The 20599-nt window shown below is 41.4% G+C and overlaps 1 protein-coding gene across 6 annotated transcripts in view; it reads left to right on the plus strand.

Annotated features, from left to right (window-relative positions):
• Positions 1-20599, plus strand: part of CDON (cell adhesion associated, oncogene regulated) — a 100143-nt gene that overhangs the window by 57565 nt on the left and 21979 nt on the right. For all 6 annotated transcript variants that reach the window (XR_008684429.2, XR_016036435.1, XR_016036436.1 and 3 more), the window contains 7 exons: positions 161-289; positions 3710-3913; positions 6232-6413; positions 7250-7355; positions 11790-11912; positions 16282-16503; positions 18481-18731. Coding sequence is in view for 2 of the 6 variants with exons in the window: in XM_055415914.2 (XP_055271889.2) it covers positions 161-289; positions 3710-3913; positions 6232-6413; positions 7250-7355; positions 11790-11912; positions 16282-16503; positions 18481-18731 (1217 nt within the window). In the remaining 4 variants the exon portion in view is untranslated. The remainder of the gene's footprint in view (positions 1-160; positions 290-3709; positions 3914-6231; positions 6414-7249; positions 7356-11789; positions 11913-16281; positions 16504-18480; positions 18732-20599) is intronic.

Below are 20599 nucleotides of genomic sequence, written 5' to 3' on the forward strand. Positions count from 1 at the left end.
AGACGAAGTAACTTTTCAAGTGAATTCCTCATATTAGCTAAGTAGGTTTTAAATTTAGACACTGTAACAAATAAGTTCATATATTTATATGCCAGCTGAGTTTCTTTTCTTACTTATGCACAGAAGCTTATTTGTAATGTATTATATTATACCTTTCTAGAGAAAACAGCATCATTCAAAAATACCGAGGCCTCCTCTCCACCTGTGGGCATCCCTAAGCGCCCTGTTGTTTCAGACGCTGCAGACAACTTCGGAGTGGTCCTCACAGATTCCTCTAGGCCCAGTGGAGGTAAAGAGAAGAGTCTTCACTTATTCATTCTGTTTGTTTCCAAACGTAACTGACCTGTTTCAGGTTATTAGGGGGTGGAGTGGGACAGGATATTTATTATTCAAATTATATCCTACCATATACTCTTTTCGGTTTAATTTCAACCATTTTAAAATGTCTTGAATTTGAAATCTTGAATACCCAGTACCATGATTGATATTCAAAGTAATAAACTCAGATTTCAAATGTTATGATACTAACTTTTTATAACTCACAAAAAGGATTTTTCTGTCTCCTCTCTGGCATGGAAACCAAATTTACACTGGAACCCTGAACATCTGACTTGTTTGTTTTTTTTTAATGATTTGTCAAAATATGTCATGGTACCTATAGTATGACTTAGTTTTTTTATTGAATGATTACATGTCATTCTCAGCTTTATTGTTATATCATGTTGATCTTACAGTGTTTAGATGTCATGGCAATAAGATTTTTAAAAGACTTCTTTTTAGTATTTAGTCATACATGAATTCTCCCATTACAACATAATGTGCTTTTTCTGATCTAGGGAAGGCTTAACATTTGATTACTGAGCTCTAAGAATTTTCAAGCTTCTCTTTCGTATTTTTATAGTCTTCCATGAGTTGGTCTCAGACAGAACCAAGTCATAATATTTGAATGCTTCTGTGGAGTGCCTCTGCATCTTCAGTATCATGAGCTGCTTTTTCTTGAGTCCTTTCACCTCTGAGATCAGAAGAACAAAAACCTCATGAATTAACACGCTGTACTAAATGCTGGAGCAGCAGAGATCAAATAAACCTTCCCTTGGAGAGGCTTACAGTATAGGAGATGATGCAGACAACTAAACCAATACCAATATAGCAGGGAAGATAGATCAACCAGCAACGATGGTTTTGATTCTACCTTGGAATCAAACATTTCACAAGAGATTTATCTAAATCACTTACTTGATAGGGAGGAGGCCCAGTGGCTGGTGATAAGAGATGTTCCCTAAGCTAAGCTTCAAAGGCAAGAATGTTATAGCTGAATGAAGAAGCAGGAGAAACAGTTCTGGGCAGAGACCTCTCATGCAGAGACAGATGAAGGACATGTTCTGTTTCATTTAGAGATTCAGAGATTTTATTTTGTGCTATGGGGAATGGTGTGGGGGAGGAAAACAATTTCCTTGTATGATGTCCTTAAAGATTTAGCCTTTCCCTAAAAGCTGTGAAGAAGCCTGAAGGATTTTAGAGATGGGATTGGGGAGTGGCATCAGATGAGGCTTGGAAATGCAGACAGTGACAGTATGGATGGAGGAGGACACAGACAAGAGATGAAGGGAACTGAATCCTCATGGAATGGAAGCGAGAAATACGGTGACTTGGGCAACTTGAACCATTTACCAAGATAGGTGATAAGAATTTGTTGCTGAAGGTTATGGATTCTGTTCTGGCAATCATGAGTTTGGTGTTATCCAAGCAGAGACAACCATAAAGAAAGGATTCATTTAATCTTCACAATAACCCTGTAAGGAAGGGAGCATCAGCATATTACAGATCAGAAAACTGGGACTCAAGGGGCTTATGGACTTGCCTAAGGTCACCCAGAGAGTGGTGGAACTGCTATCCACAGTCAGATATTTAGACTCCAGGATTCTTTATCTCCTTTCACATGCTGTTTCTTTTAGGTATTGATGGTATTCTTCTCTTTAGGGACTTTCCCCTAATAACGTTCTTTTTCTGCTTGGTCTGTGGTATTCTTTATGAGTTTTAACCTCATGTGAATCAGCAAAGGAAGCTGTTTGGTTATCTTCGTATTAAAAGAGAAACTCACTAACTTCTATTCGTTCTGTTTCCATTGCTTTCTAACTTGAAAGGAATACAGTAAGTATCATGCCAAGTTGCCTGCTTTGAATGTGTTCATCTTTTCATCCATGAAACCATTTGTTTTTAAAATGCCACAAATTTCTTCATACAGGCACCATGTGCAACATTATTTTGTTATGTGTTTGTACTCAGATCGAAGAGATGTTGAGACAGCGGGGTGCTGGTGGAGGCCAGACCCAGGCTAGACAGAGACAGAGCTTCCTGAGTAATTCACTGAAGTAATGTAACCATGGGGGCTTCCCTGGTGGCTCAGCAAAAAAGAGTCCACCTGCTGATGCAGGAGATACGGGTTCGATCTCTGGGTTGGGAAGATCCCCTGAAGAAGGAAATGGCAACCCTTTCTAGTATCCTTGCCTGGGAAATCCCACTAACAGAGGAGCCTGGCAGGCTACAGTCCATGGGGTTGCAGCAAGACAGACGTGACTTAGCGACTAAAACGGCAACAATGGAACCGTGGTCCCGAGCTGGTCCTCCTTGTTCTAGCTCTAGAAACATGACGGCGTGTGGAGGGGTAGTCGGTCTTCTTGACAACCAGCTCATTCTTAAAAAATTCACAGGCGATTACTGTAAATTGGGATGGCAGTTTACGACTTTCTAACTGTCCCACAGACCGAATTGTTTGTCAGCATCCTCGCTTTGTAGGGACCAAGTGGGAAGCCAGTTACAACCACAAGATTGCTTGGCCAGCAGTTAGGGACACGTGTTGGGTACACAGTTTAAATGGCTGATGAACTTACTCCCGAGGTTTCCACCTGCCATAGAATCGAAACCATCTCGTCTCTGGGCTGGGACATCCCTCCTCTTGGCCTTGCTAACCGAAAGCTGCCAGGTGTTGCGTCTCTGACCCTCCTCCCCTACAGGTTCACGTGGATGATCCCGTGGGTCATCTGTTTCCTGATAACACTTGTCTTTATTTAACTGTGCATCTGTCTTCCTGCTTTCATCCTGAGCAGTGGTTCTCCCTTCCCATTTTTATCAGTGTTGATTTTACTGGTTCAGTTTATCTCTATTTACTGCTTGCGGTCTGTTTTTTGGACTAGCATTCCTGTAGCCTTGAAGTGTGTTAAGATACATACAATAGTAATAGCTACATTGCTGATTATTGACAGGCTATGATCATAATCGCTAATAAACAGAACAATCTATAGACTGTTGGCTGAATACATTTTCTATAACTTGGTTGGATAAAGAAAACCATTTAAATAACACATCATTTTGAAAATTTACTGTAAATTATTACCACAGTCAGACTTGAAGCACCAAATAATAATTACTTATATTGTTTAGCATGCCTCAGTGATCATACTCATTAACTTCCAGATTTTCAGAGATACTTACCAAGTTTATAAATTATCTCACTTTTCCTGCTACTTCCTCTATTTCATTGCACATTAACTTTTCAGAGGACAGAAAGTCATAATGTTATTAACTGTGGCAAGAATTTTGGTGAAGAGCCTTTAATAAAGTGATGTTTAGGATTTATCCCTTTCAGGTCATTTGAGTACTTCTTGTCTGTGATGCTGAGGGTTACTGAAATGAATGTTTGCATTTTTAGTCCCAGAGGCACCTGACCGGCCTACTGTCTCCACTGCGTCAGAGACGTCTGTCTATGTCACATGGATCCCTCGGGCGAACGGGGGCTCTCCAATCACTGCCTTCAAGGTCGAATATAAACGGATGAGGACCAGTGATTGGCTGGTGGCAGCTGAAGACATCCCTCCTTCTAAACTTTCTGTGGAAGTTCGTAGTTTAGAGCCAGGTAGTAATATTCAAACATTTTGTTTTAGACCATCAATGCTGACTTTAGATGCATATTCATCTTTTTCTTTTGACCATGCCTACTGTGTGCAGGATATTAGTTTCCTGACCAGGGATCCAATCTGTGTCCCCTGCATTGGGAAGTCTTAACCACTGGACCACCAGGGGAATCCCTAAATACATATTCGTAATAATCTTTTATTCTTTTAATTGTTAAAGTAATATGAGCTTATTGTATAAAAAGCAAAATTGTATTTGAAAGCAAAATATAAAAGAGAATAGTTACCCCAAACCCACCCATCTAGAGATAACCATTGTTTCTATTATGTTGTATTTCTTTCTAGTCTTTTTTCCTTTCTAATGCAAACTGGGATCATGCCATAAATATTGTCCTGTGACCCCTTTTTCCCGTGTTATATCATAATTAACAATTCTGCAGAACTCAGTGTTTAATAACTGTGTATCTACTGTGTAAGTATACCATGATTGACTTAACCGAGTCTTTATTTCTGTCCTTGAGACTATTTCTAACTGCAAATGAATGAAAGTAGGGTTGTGGTGACATCTTTGTGTGTGTGTATGTGTATGTATTCTGCTATGAACGAATATTTTAAGAGGAAAATTGCTTGTTATTTGAGTACAGTTGATCTGATGATGCATCTTAGCGTGGTCACACCCACCACTTTATTTTATGGATATGAGACAGCATTCAGCACCTCTTTGTTAAGTTTTGTTTCAGCAGCAGGGGAGCTTCTCCAGACCCGCTGTGTGCTTAGTTGCTCGGTCACGTCTGACTCTTTGTGATCCCATGGACTGTAGCCTACCAGGCTGCTTTGTCCATGGGGATTCTCCAGGCTAGAATACTGGAGTGGGTTGCCATGCCCTCTTCCAGGGGATCTTCCCAACCCAGGGATCAAACCCAGGTCTCCTGCATTACAGGCAGATTCTTTACCATCTGACCCACCAAGGTCAGAACCCCTATTATATGAAACAAATCATAAAAGAGGAAAGCACTAATCACAAGTCAACTTTCTTTACTTCTGTTTGTTTGGGTTTCATGACTATTTTTGTTGATGGACTTTTAAATGTACTTTAGCAGCAAAAACCCGTGTTTGTCCGACAGGTAACAGGAAAAGCTCAGGAATATGTAGGTACAGTTGGGAGAAGGTGGCAGTTTTAAATTTGGGCAAAGCTAAGTAACATTTCGGAGAAGGCAATGGCAAGCCACTCCAGTGCTCTTGCCTAGAAAATCCTATGGATGGAGGAGCCTGGTAGGCTGCAGTCCATGGGGTCGCTAAGGGTCGGACACGACTGAGCGACTTCACTTTCACTTTTCAGTTTCACACATTGGAGAAGGAAATGGCAACCCACTACAGTGTTCTTGCCTGGAGAATCCCAGGGACGGGAGAGCCTGGTGGGCTTCTGTCTGTGGGGTCACACAGAGTCGGACACGACTGAAGTGACTTAGCAGCAGCAAGTAACATTTTATAGATAGAAAAGACTGTTTTCAGAAGCTCAGGGGTTATTTTTGAGCTTTCGGGAAACTTGCTTTAGGGGTCTAATTTATTCTTTAGATTCAGATTTTCAGAAACTCACAATCCTTAGAGTTGTTTTTTTTTTAAGTTCTTAATATCTAAGCCAAACAAATACCTTCTGTTGTATTTTAAATCTGATCTTTCTTATCCTCTTATTAGAGGGAGCAGAGTGACATCTGTGATCAGCTACACAGTGCTTCTTGGTAGCTGTATTCCCTGTGTTAAACTTCGCTTCAGTTGTTTCTTTCAAAGTGAAAAAAAAACCTATTGGGTTGGCCACAAAGTTCGTTTGGATTTTTCCTATGTTCTTACAGAAAAACCCAAACAAATATTCTGGCCAACCCAATAGTTTCAGCAACCCACTCCGGTATTCTTGCCTAGGAAATCCAATGGACAGAGGAGCCTGGCGAGCTGCAGTCCATGGGGCTGCAAAGACTGGGACATGACTTAGTGATTAAACACCACCATCATCACCACCTGTGTTTGATGGGTATGACTTTAGAACAGAATGTTGAAAGAGAAATGTGCTCTTTCCTCTTCCCTCCTTGCTTCCTTCCATGAGAAACAGCATCTGTCTCTCCCAGGGACCCCCAATAATGCATTGGAATCCTGCACACATGCAATGAACGCGTGCAGTACCAGCGGAGTGGCAAATGGGTTGAAATCTATTCACTATCTAGGCTTTAGAGCATGTCATTGCTATTGCAGAGAGATGCTTAAGTATGATTGTTGTATTTTGAATATTGTCCCTTAAATTCTGTTTTTCTTTTCCCTCCCTCGAAAGGTTCTACATACAAATTTAGGGTCATTGCTATCAACCATTATGGTGAGAGTTTTCGGAGTTCAGCTTCTCGTCCGTATCAGGTGGCTGGGTTCCCCAATCGCTTTTCTAACCGTCCAATAACTGGCCCTCACATCGCATACACAGAAGCTGTCAGTGATACTCAGATCATGCTAAAGTGGACGGTAAGTAAAACATCTTCCCTGATGACAAAAGTTTCTGATGTGGCCATGTTAATTTAATATCAGGACATGATACTGTGAATGGGAAATTTTTGAACTTTTAAGTAAGAGGAAATTGAGGGGCACAAGAGGGGCAGGTTTGGTTTGGTTTTGTTTTGATTTTATAATGGAGTATAACTGATGAGGGCTTCCCAGGTGGCACTCTAGTGGTAAAGAGCCCGCCTGCCAAAGCAGGAGACATAAGAGATGTGAGTTCAATCCCTGGGTTGGGAAGATCCCCCAGAGGATGGCATGGCAACCCACTCCAGTATTCTTGCCTGGAGAATCCCATGGACAGAGGAGCCTGGTGGGGTTGAACAGAGTCAGACACGACTGAACTGAAGTGACTTGGCACACACACACTCATAGCTGATCAACAGCGTGATAGTTTCAGATGCACAGCAGAGGGACTCAGCTGTACATACACATATATCCATTCTTCCCCCAAATTCCCCTCCCATCCAGGCTCAGGGGGCAGGGCTAAAAATAAAATGATTGTCTCTTCAGCTCTCATCCAAGTATTAACACAAACACCATTTCATGTTTTATTGTTTTTGAGCCCAATGTACTTTTTTGTCTTTGAGCCAAGTGAGACATAGTGCTTTATTTTTGTTTAGCCCTGCAGTAAGCTAAAATGCTCTCAACACCTTTGAATACCTTTAAATTAAATTTTAAATGGCTATCAAGGATTTCTATAAAATGAAGCTCAAAAAATACTGCCACACAGATAAATAAATCTTAATGGATGTAAAAGTTACATTTATTTTTGTCTTTGACAAGTCTTTGCTTCTCTTTTCTAGTACATTCCATCGAGTAACAATAACACTCCCATCCAAGGATTTTATATCTATTACCGGCCAACAGATAGTGACAATGACAGTGATTACAAGAGGGATATTGTAGAAGGTAAGTGCTGTGGACAAGCTGGAGTCTTAATAAGAGAGTTTTGGAGGGAGAGGGTTTATAAATATTATGAAAAACATCCCAGGGTAAAATAGAGTAAAAAATGAAATGGCGTATATACTACTACTTTGAGTTTTTTCCAAAGAAAGTTAACTTGTCCAACTTAATACAATGGACCCTTGAAGAGTGAGGGGTTGGTGGCTCAGTCTGTAAAGAATCCTCCTGCAATGCAGGAGCTGCAGGAGATGGGTTTGATCCTTGGGTCAGGAAGATCCCCTGGAAGAAGGCACGGCAGCCCACTCCAGTATTCTTGCCTAGAAAATCCTATGCACAGAGGACCCTGGCAGGCTACAGTCCATAGGATCACAAAGAGTCAGGCACAACTGAAGTGATTTTGCAAGTATGCATCCTCGTTCAGTTTTGCATATGTGTGTGTATATGAAATTATTTGCTTAACATTTGCTTTTCCCACTAAATGTTCATCTCCTCATGGCAGAGGGCCTTCTTTCCCACGGCTGTATCCCAAGCCCTACACTGTCGAGTTGTTTGGTATTTACTGAGTGAATGAATGGGTGAATACTCAGAGTCCAGAAAAGAACAGTGGAGTGTCTAGGGTGATCAGGTTGGAGAAAAGACATCTATGGCAGCCAGCAGCAGAACAGCCGTCTTCAAGTTTTGTGTTTTCCTTTAATTTATTATTTTGGCTGCTCTGGGTCTTCATTGCAGTGCTTGGGCTTTCTCCAGGTGAGCGAGCTGGGGCTGCTCTCTGGTTGTGCTGTGCGGGCTTCTCATCATGGTGGCTTCTCCTCTTCCAGAGCACAGGTGCTTGTGGGCTTAGTAGCTGTGGTGCCCGTGCTTAGTTGCTCTGCAGCCTGTGGAATCTTCTTGGGTGAGGGATCAATCCCATGTCTGCTGCATTGGCAGGTGGATTCCTAACCACTCGACCACCAGGAAAGTCCTGTCGTCAAGTATTTAAGGACTAGAATGTGGAAGAGGTACTCAGTCTGTTAGGGGAGGGCAGCTAGAAGGAAATCGTGTGAGGAAGAACCCTTTCATACCATATTTCTCTAACATGGGTTCCATCACAAAATAATAAACTCCCTAATTTGGGATGTGTTCAGTAGAAGCTGGATACCTGTTTCTCAGTGGTATGTTGGAACAGATTCTTTTTTTGGGAGGAAGCCTTCTTCTGAGGTCTTTTTTCACTCTAAGATTCTTTTTTTTTTTCAAGTATTAATCTCCTAAAGAATCATCTCAAAAATTTGTCCCAAGCCAAGGTGACTTTCCTCTGACTTTTCGACGTCAAATAGTTTTTTGTTGTAAGTAATCTTATAATAAATTACTTTTAATAGGTGGCATCATGTTTCTTTAAATATTGTGGTTTTCTTTTTATTGTTCATCCAGTGGAATTACTTTTGTGATGGGATGAAAAATTTGTTATCTAAGTTTTAATTCCTGGCATAGAGTAGGTGCTCCCTAAATAATTTTTGAATGGAAGAGTGATTGTTTCTCTTTCCTTAATCTGGAAAAGTAGGAAAGAAATGAGTTCCCCAAACACGCCTTCTTCATAAAGAATTGGGGAAATGTGGAAAGATCATTGTTAGTGGCAAAAAAGATTCAGTGAAGTCAGGATGGTTGCTTCCTGGAGGTAGCAGTGGCTGGAGGGAGCATGAGGGGACCGTGGGTGGCCGGGAACCCTTGCTTCACCTGGGTGCTGGTCCCACGACTGTGGTCTGTGTGTGTGAACATTCATCTCTACAGTGATGGGTACTTTTTCATATGCATGTTCATGAAAAGAAATAGAATTGTTAATGACTGATCTACACTGTAGTCCTGGCCCAGTCTTCATTTTAGTTTTGTCTGGGTTAGGCAGGTGGAGCTGGCCGGTTTTTAGTTTTAAAATATTTTGAGAGAGGTTACACTTGCGTTAGAAGGTCGTTCTAAACAAGGCAAATATCAATGAAACTAACATCCCTCTCTGTTTGGTCAGTATCATTCCCTCCCCTCCCCTTCCCGGTTCAACTCTAGAAATCCGCTGAGAAACAGTTTCTATATTCTCTAGCTAAATCTTTGAACATTGACAGACTTGAGTGTTTTGCCTGTGGAGTGTGGAGCGGGGAAATTCCTCTAAAGGAGCTTTTGTTTCTATTACTAGCATCTGTACATGTGAGCTTTGCCTTGTGGTTCACAGAGAACTTGTTTATGAATGTAATAGAGCAGTTAGCTGTTTAAGTGGGCTTCACTGTGCTGTGTAATTTGCTTATTCCTTATTTTCAAGTTTATGCACTTGGAATTCTTTTTGTGGCAGTTGGAAACTATTGGCTTGCTCTCCCAAGCCGAGAAACAGAAGTATTTATCCTTTATATGTAAAGTTTTCTTTAAAGTTTTAGATTACTTAAGTATGTCAACTCAAAATTGTTTAAGCTTTGAAACTCAGTTACATTGCTAAAGAATACGGTAAGAGAAGAACAATTATACTGGTACCCTACCCTTTGAATTAAGTTCCATGTTTAGATAAGTTGTAAACGTTTTGAACATACCAGTGTTTTTGTGATGATTATTTTAGTCTTGTAAATTAAATTGAGTTCCAAGTAAATCAGAGTATGTCATCCTGATCTTTAAGCCTGTGCTATATTTTTTACCTTTTCTAAAACATTCTTGGTGAAAAAAACTGCCTGCTAAGCAAACAGCATGCTGGTTGGTCGATTATAAACCTAATAATACACTTAGGTGTCTTATTTGTCAATGACCTGTAAAACCTTTCTGGTGATATTTCCTATAATTGGAATAATTTCAATAAATGGAATATTATTCTAATAAGTTATGTATTAGTTCTTTTTCTCTTACTAGTAACTTATCAGAAGCTTAGTTTAATTCCATTTTTACTAGTGCTATGAAAGGAAGACTTCAAATCTAGTGTAATAATTATTCAAGTGAATGTTGATAAGTGAGTGGGGGGCTGGGCCAGGAAAGAACTAAAATAGAGAAAAAAGTAGAAGTCTTTTAGCGAAGTTTTTGAAATTTAAAAATAGATCTGTTCCTATCTCAAGTAGATTCAAGTTTCTTTTAGGATCCTCTTTATACTTATAAATGGGGCCTAGAATTCCCCACTTGTGAATTTTTCATAGTCCTTCGATCCTAAAATAAGCAGATTCTCTTCCTTGTAAAATATGGGACTTGTAAAATATGAATGAGGGGCTTTGTGTTGGTGGCCTGGAAAGGGGTATGCTTCCAGGTTGAGATGTTTTTGTCTGTGTTGAATCAGAAAGAATCCTGGAGCCATTGGTTCTGTCAGCCAAGTCGATTTGACTCGTGTGCATGGTTTTTCTTTTCTTTTTTCCTTCTCTCTCTTTAATTGACTCTTAAATCAGTTGGTGGTATAGTTGAGTTTCTAAGAAACAGTGAAAACAGTTTGAAGAGGTATTTTCTAAGAAGGATTAAAGGTGCTTAAACAGTTCATTGAGTCTGGCAGACGTGTCCCTGTTTATTAAAGTTTGTCACTGGTCCACGGAAGTAAAAACAGTGATTTATATTGAAGTTGCTCAGTTTAGAAGTGTTTCTAAATGAAATGCTGGCTGTGTGCCATGGATCACAGCCTCATTCTTTACTTGTGTGGTTTGGAGACCCAGATTCAAAAGGAAAGAAATGGTGGGAGCAGTAGCCAAGAGCTTCCCATGGTAGATTTTGCTCTTTGAGCATTCATTTGTATGTTGGAGGACTTCCCTGATGTCTCAGGGGTAAAGAATCTGCCTGCAATGCAGGAGACACAGAGACATGGGTTCCATGCCTGGGTCAGAAAGATGCCCTGGAGAAAGAAATGACAACCCACTCCAGTATTCTTGCTAGGAGAATTCCATGGACCCAGGAGCCTGGCAGGCTACAGTCCATGGAGTCACACAAAGTCAGACACGACTGAGCGCACGCACACACACATTGTGTCCCATTAGAGTGGAACTGAGAGTTTTGCTGAGGTCTGTCTTGTAATGGTCACTTGTTCTGGGTAAGACATTGTTTTCTGACCTCGTACATGGCATTGCTTTCTGGTGGATGAACAGAGTGGGTTGAATTGCTCGCTGAAGTATGGGATCAAAGGACTTGAAGGTTTTCTTTTAACTTATGCATAAAATTAATATGTATTTTATGAAAGACTTACTACTAATTACTTGTAATGAAACAAAGTCTGAATCCCCACAGACAGGTTTAGCTTTAATTCAATTTCTCTTTTCTCTTTACCATTTCTTTTCATACCATGCAATAGAAATGCTATTCATCTGTCGTGTATTGCTGAAAATGTAAGGACATTTTTATTGCTCAAACTGACTGTATGGTGATGGCTCCTGCTCCAAGTTGATTTTGAAATTACTAAATAATTTTATTGACTCCGTTGTTTAGGTTGCGGGGTATTTAAAGTGTATCTTCTATTTTTTTCCTTTCTAGGTTCAAAGCAGTGGCACATGATCGGCCACCTGCAGCCAGAAACCTCCTACGATATTAAAATGCAGTGCTTCAATGAAGGAGGAGAGAGCGAGTTCAGTAACGTGATGATCTGTGAAACGAAAGGTAGGGAGGGGTGAGAATTAGTGGTTCTTCCCTGGACAGAGCTAGGATTTTGAACTCTGGATTCCTTCTGACTATCGATGTGTTTCCAAAGATACTTTGGACTGTTTTCTAGGTACATCCACTTAGACTGTCTCAACAGTCTAACTTTATGTCAGCTAGAGCAGCGGTCCCCAACTTGATTGGCACCAGGTGCTGGTTTTATGGAAGACAGTTTCTCATGGATCAGGGAGGTGAGCAGGTGGTTGGTACTATTTAATAGTACATTCAAGTGCATTACATCTGTTGTGCACTTTATTTCTCTTATTATTACATCAACTCCACCTCAGATCATCAGGCATTAGATCCTGGAGGTTGAGGACCCCTGGGCTAGAAAACTTGTCTTAAAAGTAGTTTAGATAAGTATTCATTGTAAATTTCTGCATGCCTCTGGGTAGGTCACTTCCCTTTTTTTTTGGTCCTCCATGAAGGAATAGAAATATTTGCTGAATAATTTCTGAGATTGCTGAGAGAATTAGACTGCTTCCCCCAAAAAGTTAAAGAGAAGACGCTACCTATGTTTAAAGTGATTTTTGAATGACAGATATTTATACTACCTACTTGTTCAGTTAAGTGTAGTAGTTAAGTTCAGAATTAGTCAATAACTCTAAAGTAAGAACTGTGGTGTTGGAGAAGACTCTTGAGAGTCCCTTGTACTGCAAGGAGATCCAACCAGTCCATTCTAAGGGAGATCGATCCTGGGTGTTCATTGGAAGGACTGATGCTAAAGCTGAAACTGCAATACTTTGGCCACCTCATGCGACGAGTTGACTCACTGGAAAAGACTCTGATGCTGGGAAAGGTTGGGGGCGGGAGGAGAAGGGGACGACCGAGAATGAGATGGTTGGATGGCATCACCGACTCTGTTGACATGAGTTTGAGTGAACTCCGGGAGTTGGTGATGGATAGGGAGGCCTGGCGTGCTGTGATTCATGGGGTCGCGGAGAGTCACGACTGAGCGACTGAACTGAACTGAACTGAAGATTTCAACTGCTTGCAGACATAGATTAGCTGTAAAATACTACAATTGTTGAAAACAGAAGATACCACACTTGAGTAACAGAAGCAGCGAACGTGGAAACTGAGGCTCAGAAAGGTTGAACTCATATGCCCAGACTCAGCTTCATCATTTAATTCTGATTCATATGTCTTTCTGCTTCAAAACCCACATGTTAAATTCACATTTAAACGTTTATACACAGAGACCTGTAGACTAACCTTGAATTTCATTTGTTTAGCATATATTTGAATACCTTTTTGTACTGGACACTGTAACATATTAATGAACGTTTCTTATTTGCCTCCAGATGCTGTGAAACTCAGAACAAAATTACATAAAAATGAAATTTCTTGTCTCTGCTCCCAAGACATTTAAGAACCTAGCCAGGCAGAACATAAAACACAGACAACAATGTAATAACTGTATTGTTTTTAATAGTCTTATAGTATACATCATTAATTGACTGTGCTGGGGAATCAAAGGTTCCAGCTATAGACTTTCAGATCAGAGAAAAACAAAAACCTTCTTTAAAATGTTAATTGGAACTTCCCTGGTGGTCCAGAGTTTAAGACTTTGCCTTACAATGCAGGGGGTACAGGTTTGATCCCTTGTCAGGGAGCTAACATCCCACATGCCTCATGGCCAAAAAAACTGAAGCAATGTAAAACAGAAGCAGTGTTATAACCAATTCAATAAGGACTTTAAAAATGGTTCACATAAAAAGAAAAATCTAAAAAATTAAAATTTTAACTGTTCACGCTGAATGACTTTCCAAAATGTATTACACAATCCCCAGCCTGTTTAAGTAGAACGTTGGATGCATGAGTTCACCTTTTTAAAGGAATGACTCAAGGTTCTTATTGTGAACAGCAATTATCTTATCTTAGTAATTCAGTACAGTTTTCTCGGGAATGACACAGTGTTGGAGGCCAGCCACTTCCCCCCACTGTTAAAGATTGTAGACCAGTGACTTTTGTTTAGTTCTCTGCTTTCTCCTTTTGTTTTGCCCCTTACCTTGTTCATGCCGTGCTCTTGGCTCTCTCTTCTCATTCATATCCTTGGGACCGTCTCACCCACTGCAAAAGTTTTTAAGTTCAGCGAGATTGGCAACCGCTCATCAAGCTTGGTGGAATTATGAATAAATTCAGAGTAAATGAAGAGTGAATAAACCTGAAGGACTTCCCTATGAGTAATTGTGGTCTTTCATGTACAATCTGTAACATCCATTTTGCCTCAGAAACTTGTTTGTTGTCTTAGGAATTGGCAGGGACCTTAGAATTGTATAATCCAACATACCGCCCAAAGTAGAAATTTCCTTTAGAGTCTTTGCCAGGTATTCTTCTAGCGTTCAGTGATGCAGAGCTCTTTCCTTTGAAAGGCAGCCTCTCCTTGACTGATTTCCAGCCCTGTTCTGTGGAGTTGAAGTTGCTAGAAAATGGAACCCCAATATAATATTTGTTGCAGTAGATTTTTTTTTTTTAAGATCACTCTGCTCCTGTAAGTCGTTAGGAACCGTAACAAGAAATGTCGAATAATAACTAATGACAGTAACAACATTGATTGAACACTACCACATGCCAGGCTGTAAGCTGAGAGCTTTTTTACACGGATTAACTCATTTATTCTTTTATGATTCTATTCGTTTATTCTAATTTTTTTAAAGGTTGTGGCTGCTCTGGGTCTTCCCTGTGTCGTGAAGTCTTTCTCGAGTTGCGGTGTGCGAGGGCGTCTCTTGTTCTGGCACGTGGGCTTCCCGGTGTGGTGCACGGGCTTCTCTTTCTAGCTGTGGTACGCAGGCTCTGGAGCACGCAGTCTTGTGGTTGTGGCATGTGGGCTCTCTGGTTGTGCCATAGACCCTACAGCATGTGGACTTCTCTAGCTGCATCTCGAGGGTTCTCTCCAGTTGTGACCTGCAGGCTTAGTTGCCCCATGGCATGTGGGATCCTAGTTCTCAATTGTTTAGTTGCTGAGTTGTGTCCAACTCTTTGTGACCCCACGGACGGCAGCATGCCAGGCTTCCCAGGCCTCCATTATTTCCCGGTGTTTGCTCAGATTCATATCCATTGAGTTGCTGACGCTGTCCAACCATCTCATCCTCTGTTGCCCCCTTCTCCACCGGCCCTCAATCTTTCCCAGCATCAGGGTCTTTTCCAATGAGTCGGCTCTTTGGATCAGGTGGCTGAAGTATTGGAGCTTCAGCGTCAGTCCTTCCAGTGAATATTCAGGGTTGATATCCTTTAGGATTGACTGGTTTGATCTCCTTGTTGTCCAAGGGACTCTCAAGAGTCTTCTCCAGCACTGCAGTTTCAAAGCATCAGTTAGTTCTTTGGTGCTCAGCCCTTTTTATCGTCCAGCTCTCACCAGAGATCAAACCCATGTCCTCTAATTGGAAATTCGATTCTTAACCAATGGGCCACCAGCGAAGTCCCCTCATTTACTCTTCATTACAACCTTATGATGGAGCTGTTATTGTGTCTATTTTCCACATGCAAAAACTGGTTTATGGAAGTTCAAGTCATATGGCTAAAGGGTAAATGGTGGAACAGGATAGAAGCCTGGACAGTCTGGTTCTAGAGACCAGACCACCAGTCACTGTGCTGTCTGCTGCTTCTTGGTAACATGTAGAGCATTAAGAGCATGTTTTCTGGGGACAGAGAAAGTGGGGTCTATGTGCCACCTGTTACTAGCTTTTGCTCTTGCCATTATCCAGAATATTAGTGAATTAGGTAAAAGGACTGTGTTTATGTAGACCTCAAGAGTTCTTGGTTTTGGAATGTCTAGTATTATGTATGAAGTTTTTGGAATTGTATATAATTGTTCTAGTATTTCAAAGTCATGTCTTTTAATATGATTTAAGGACAGGGAGGCCTGGCGTGCTGTGATTCATGGGGTCGCAAAGAGTCGGACACGACTGAGCAACTGAACTGAACAGGCAAAAGGCATAAAATATGTAATTGTGAGTCTCATTCAGCTCAGAGTGTGTCAGACAGGAGTTTCTGTCTCATCTGTAGGTTAAAATATTTTTATTTCAACTCTTTGGGAGTCTTCTGCCAGTACAATTGAGCAGATCGTCGTGTAGCAGTTTGGGTTAGACCAAGTGCATCTGTGTCTCTGATCTGATGATTTCTCTAGAATTTGTGGCCTAAAACTTTGGCACATGAGACTTTTAAACTTTGGAGCCCTCTTTGTGACTCATTGGTGGTCAGATCATCTCAGTCACAAGTGTAAACAGACAGGCTCGCATTCCTAACCAGACCTCCTTTGGAGAGTAAACCGTTTCATAGAGACTGTCTTCGCCCTGACATCATGTTTTCCTTTCTATTTTTCAACTAGTGAAACGTGTCCCTGGAGCTTCTGAGTATCCCATCAAAGACTTGAGCACCCCTCCAAATTCCTCGGGGAGTGGAGGGAACGTGGGCCCTGCCACCAGCCCCACCAGAAGCAGCGACATGCTGTACCTGATTGTTGGCTGTGTGCTGGGCGTGATGGTGCTCATCCTCATGACTTTCATTGCCATGTGCCTGTGGAAGAACCGCCAGCAGAACACCATACAGAGTAAGCCATTCATCGGTGTCTCCTTCTCTTTTTTTCTAAAGATGGGTAGAAAAATATTGTCAGAATAAATATTGTTTTCTAACACGTTTGTGCCTGAGTGTCGTGGGATAGAACACATCAGATGCTCTTCGTTCAGTGGAGATGACTTGAAGATGGTGCTAGCTGTCAGCCAAAATAAGTGGAGCATCAAATTAAATTGCCCAGGAGAAATAAACAGCAAAGCCCAAACTAAGCAGGTCTCTAAGTAAATAGCTGACTCAGTGCTGGGAAACTCTGGTGGTGTTGGACCACCAAAGAGGCTGAGGACTCGAAGCGTGGAGCTTTGGAATTGCTGCAGGAACCCCTCCGTACTGCTCCAGATCTTGTCAACAAGGAATGAAAAAGGCATGATGGAAAGGAAGCTAGTGAAAACTGTTCTTGTTACTGTCCTGGGATGACACGGATGAAGACACCACGCTCATGATTCGGTGCCCCATGTACCAAAACAGCTCCAGAGTGGTGTCCCCCGCCCAGACGCGTCCAGGAGCGCTGGGGCTGCCAGTGACGGCGCTGTAGGAAAACATGTGACCTAGAACCCTCTTCCCTTTTCTTTCCTCTTTTTCCATCCCCTCACCTTCTTCCCATTCCTCTTCCCCCAGCTATTATAAAAGAGCACAGTCGGATCAATCAGAGGCTTTAGTCTCTGCTAGGAGGAAGTATTTCAGTTTCCTCTTTGGCCCCAGAGTAAAGAGATGAAACAAAAGCAAAGACCCCAGCAGTGATAAGCGCTCAGCAGCTCTTAGCTGGTTCCTGCCTGTGGTCCCTTTTTAGTGAATAACTCGGAGGGGGGAAAGTGATTTATTTTTATCACCTTGTTGCCTTCCAGGAGATAGGCAGGGGGGAGAAGTGGTGGAGATGGCGATGGTGGTGCCAGGCTAGAAGAGCGGGCCATCTTGTGGGTCTTTTTCTAAATGGTTCTGATGTCATTGACTTCGATTGTGAGTGTGTGCTCAGTCACTAAAAGCTCTGCTTGTGTGGGCAAGATTAATCTGGCTAAAGTTACTGTCCTTTGTGACTTGATAATGCGTTGAAAGATGGGAAATGGTAATGTCATTCAGTCATTCGTTCAGAAGATAGTCATCGTGGCTCTCACCTGTGTGCCCGCGCTGTGGTGGACAGTGCAGGTATCATGCCTTCTTTGTAGAGTTTAGTGGAGAAGAGAAGCCTTGACAATAACACTCCTGTGCTGTTAACACGCCTGTCAAAGGAGGAGGGACAGCTACTCCAGTCTTGGCACCTTTGAAGAACTGATCAAAACTCTGACAACAAACCCTGTGCAGTTTAGATACTATACATTCTAAAGAACATTTCACGTTCTACCTTTATCTGGTAGGTGTGCTTCTGGAAATCAGATATTTGAGGCAGCTATGGAAATAACTTTTAATGTAAGGAAAGGGAATAATTAGCCTTTCATGCCCCACAATTTCCAACTTGGCTGTAGTAACCAAGGACCTGTATGAATAGTGAATGTTCCCCCAATCCCATCCTTTTACTTAAGTGGTGTTTATTGCTTTTTGAAATATGCTACCTAAAGTTAGCCCTTTGCTGGCGTTTTATGCAGTTTCTTTCAACACTTTGAAGCATCGGGGAATTTAAACACATTTTCTTAGTGTTGCCGGTACTTTGATAGTTGCAACTTGCACAATTTATTCATTCTCTTGAGAAATTTCTCTCTGGTTGATTTCTCTTCCCATTGAAAGAGTCATAATTAACTCATAGTTCCTGGCTGCCTCTACACCGTTAAGGAAATAACAGTAATAACTTGATTAAAGCAAATCTCACAAAGATGCTGTAAGTGAACACTTTTTAAGAGTGTATTTTAGTACAGTTGTAGTTTATTAGGGATTTAATTAATAAAACTTCCCGAACAAGAATTGTCTCTTTCAGTCCCTTACCCTTTCTGTTTGTTTGTTTGCTTTTTTTGGTCTCTCTCAACAGAATACGACCCACCAGGCTATCTCTACCAAGGGTCAGATGTCAACGGGCAGATGATGGAATACACCACTCTGCCCGGCACAAACCGGATAAATGGAAGTGTTCATGGAAGCTTCAGCAATGGCTGCTCGCATCTGCACCATAAAGTCCCCAATGGAGTCAGTGGGAGCTTAAATGGAGGGCTCTACTCCGGGCACATGAGCTCTCTAACCAGAACACGTGTGGATTTTGAACATCCTCGTCACCTAGTGACTGTAAGAGACCTACTTATAAATAAAAGCCTCCCTGTGCCCCACGATGTCAGGGTGCAAGAACATGGTCAGCACACGTGCTTTCCTCAGTAAAGAACCCTCACAGGTTCACTGGTGTAGCTTGTGTCACTGGTAGCCCCTTGATCCAGTCATCTTTGGAAGCTTTCTGTTATCAAGCAGTAGTTGTATTCATCAATCTAAATTATATCTAGAGTTATTTAGCACCGAAAGTGCAGGGCCAGTTATAAACAGACTGGAAGTTATTCTTGAGATGAAGCGGAAATACTGTTGGCCATGGACCAAGCCACATAGTTTAAATTTGATTTATTTAGAGCAAAGTCTAAAAGCTTATATGCTTAGAGGAGTCAGGCAGATCCTGAAATCGAGTGAAGCAAGTTGGGGATGAGATGGTAGTGGCGGTATGGGAGAGCCCTTTAGAAGCAGGCCCGGGGGGCTTCCCTGGTGGCTCAGTGGTAAAGAGTCGGCCTGCCAATGCAGGAGACACAGGTTCGATCCCTGATCTGGGAAGATCCACATGCTGCAGAGCAGCTAAGCCCCTGGGCCACAACTGTTGAGCCAGTGTTCCAGAGCCTGGGAGCTGCAACTACTGGACCCACTGGCTGCATCTACTGAAGTCCACACGGCCTAGAGCCCATGCTCTGCAACAAGAGAAGTCACCGCAATGAAAGCCCACACATCACAACTAGAGAGTAGCCCCCGCTCGTTCGCTGCAACTAGAGAAAAGCCCTTGTAGCAATGAAGACCCAGCACAGTCAAAAAATAAATAGATAAAATTTTAAAAAAAGAAAAAAGAAGCAGCCCAGGTTCAGCGCCTGTTGTCCACACACCCTGTGTGGCCAGGTCTTCTGAGTTTTCACATCTGTAAATCTAGGTGAAATCTAGATTTTTTACATGTTGGCAACTAAGTCCACTTTAAAAAAAAGCCTTGCATGGGCCATACACAGCATGGCTATGTGCCACCAGATTGTCACTTCTGACCTCCTGTGAGGTTTTCTTGATTTGTTTTGTCCCATGTGTGTTTTGTGGTTGCCTGTAAGATTTTTATATTTTATAAGATTAGTGTTCTCTTGCCACAAGGAGTGATAAACCTTTAGTACTGCTTTATTTCAGTGCAGTGTAAGAGACCCAGGCTCGATCCCTGGGTTGGGAAGATCCCTTGGAGAGGGGAATGGCAACCCACTCCAGTATTCTTGCCTGGAGAATCCCATGGACAGAGGAGCCTGGCAGGCTACAGTCCATGGGGTCACAAAGAGTCTGACACAACTGAGTAACTAACACTTTCACTTTCAACCAGCTGATATACTCTCATTTTTGAAATGGGAATAGAATGACTAGTGTATTTTAGATTTGTACTGGTTTAAGAGATTCTCTGTACCAGGAAGCTTGATTTATTACATTTTTGGATAGTCAGATACTTTATTTTCAATCACATAAATAAAATGTTTAGTTGATCAAATTAAACACTCATTTACATTTTTGTCATTGTTTCAATTACAGATAAATTTGCCATAACCTACAATGTGCTAGAAATGAAGAAGTTTATGGAGATTTAAAAAAAAAATCTTAAACAGTAATAAAGATTTATTAAAATCTTACCTTTGGAGACCAAAACTATAATATATATTTGTATCTTAAAGCTAGAAATCTAGTGGCTTTCTTGTGACCTAGCTATAGTATGCTGTAGAAAAAATATTTAATTTGCTTTAGTGCATCATTACCAAAAGTGAATAATGATTTCATTATTTTGAATGGAAAGACATGGCTTATATTCAGACTTTCTAAACTTTTTTTTGGTCACCATTCCTAGTCCAAACTACTAACATTGTCCAAGAAACTGAAGGAGAGACCAT

Source organism: Moschus berezovskii, chromosome 25 (genome assembly GCF_049115385.1).
Source record: "Moschus berezovskii isolate FMDL1 chromosome 25, NW_MosBer_1.0, whole genome shotgun sequence".
Lineage (NCBI taxonomy): Eukaryota > Metazoa > Chordata > Mammalia > Artiodactyla > Moschidae > Moschus > Moschus berezovskii.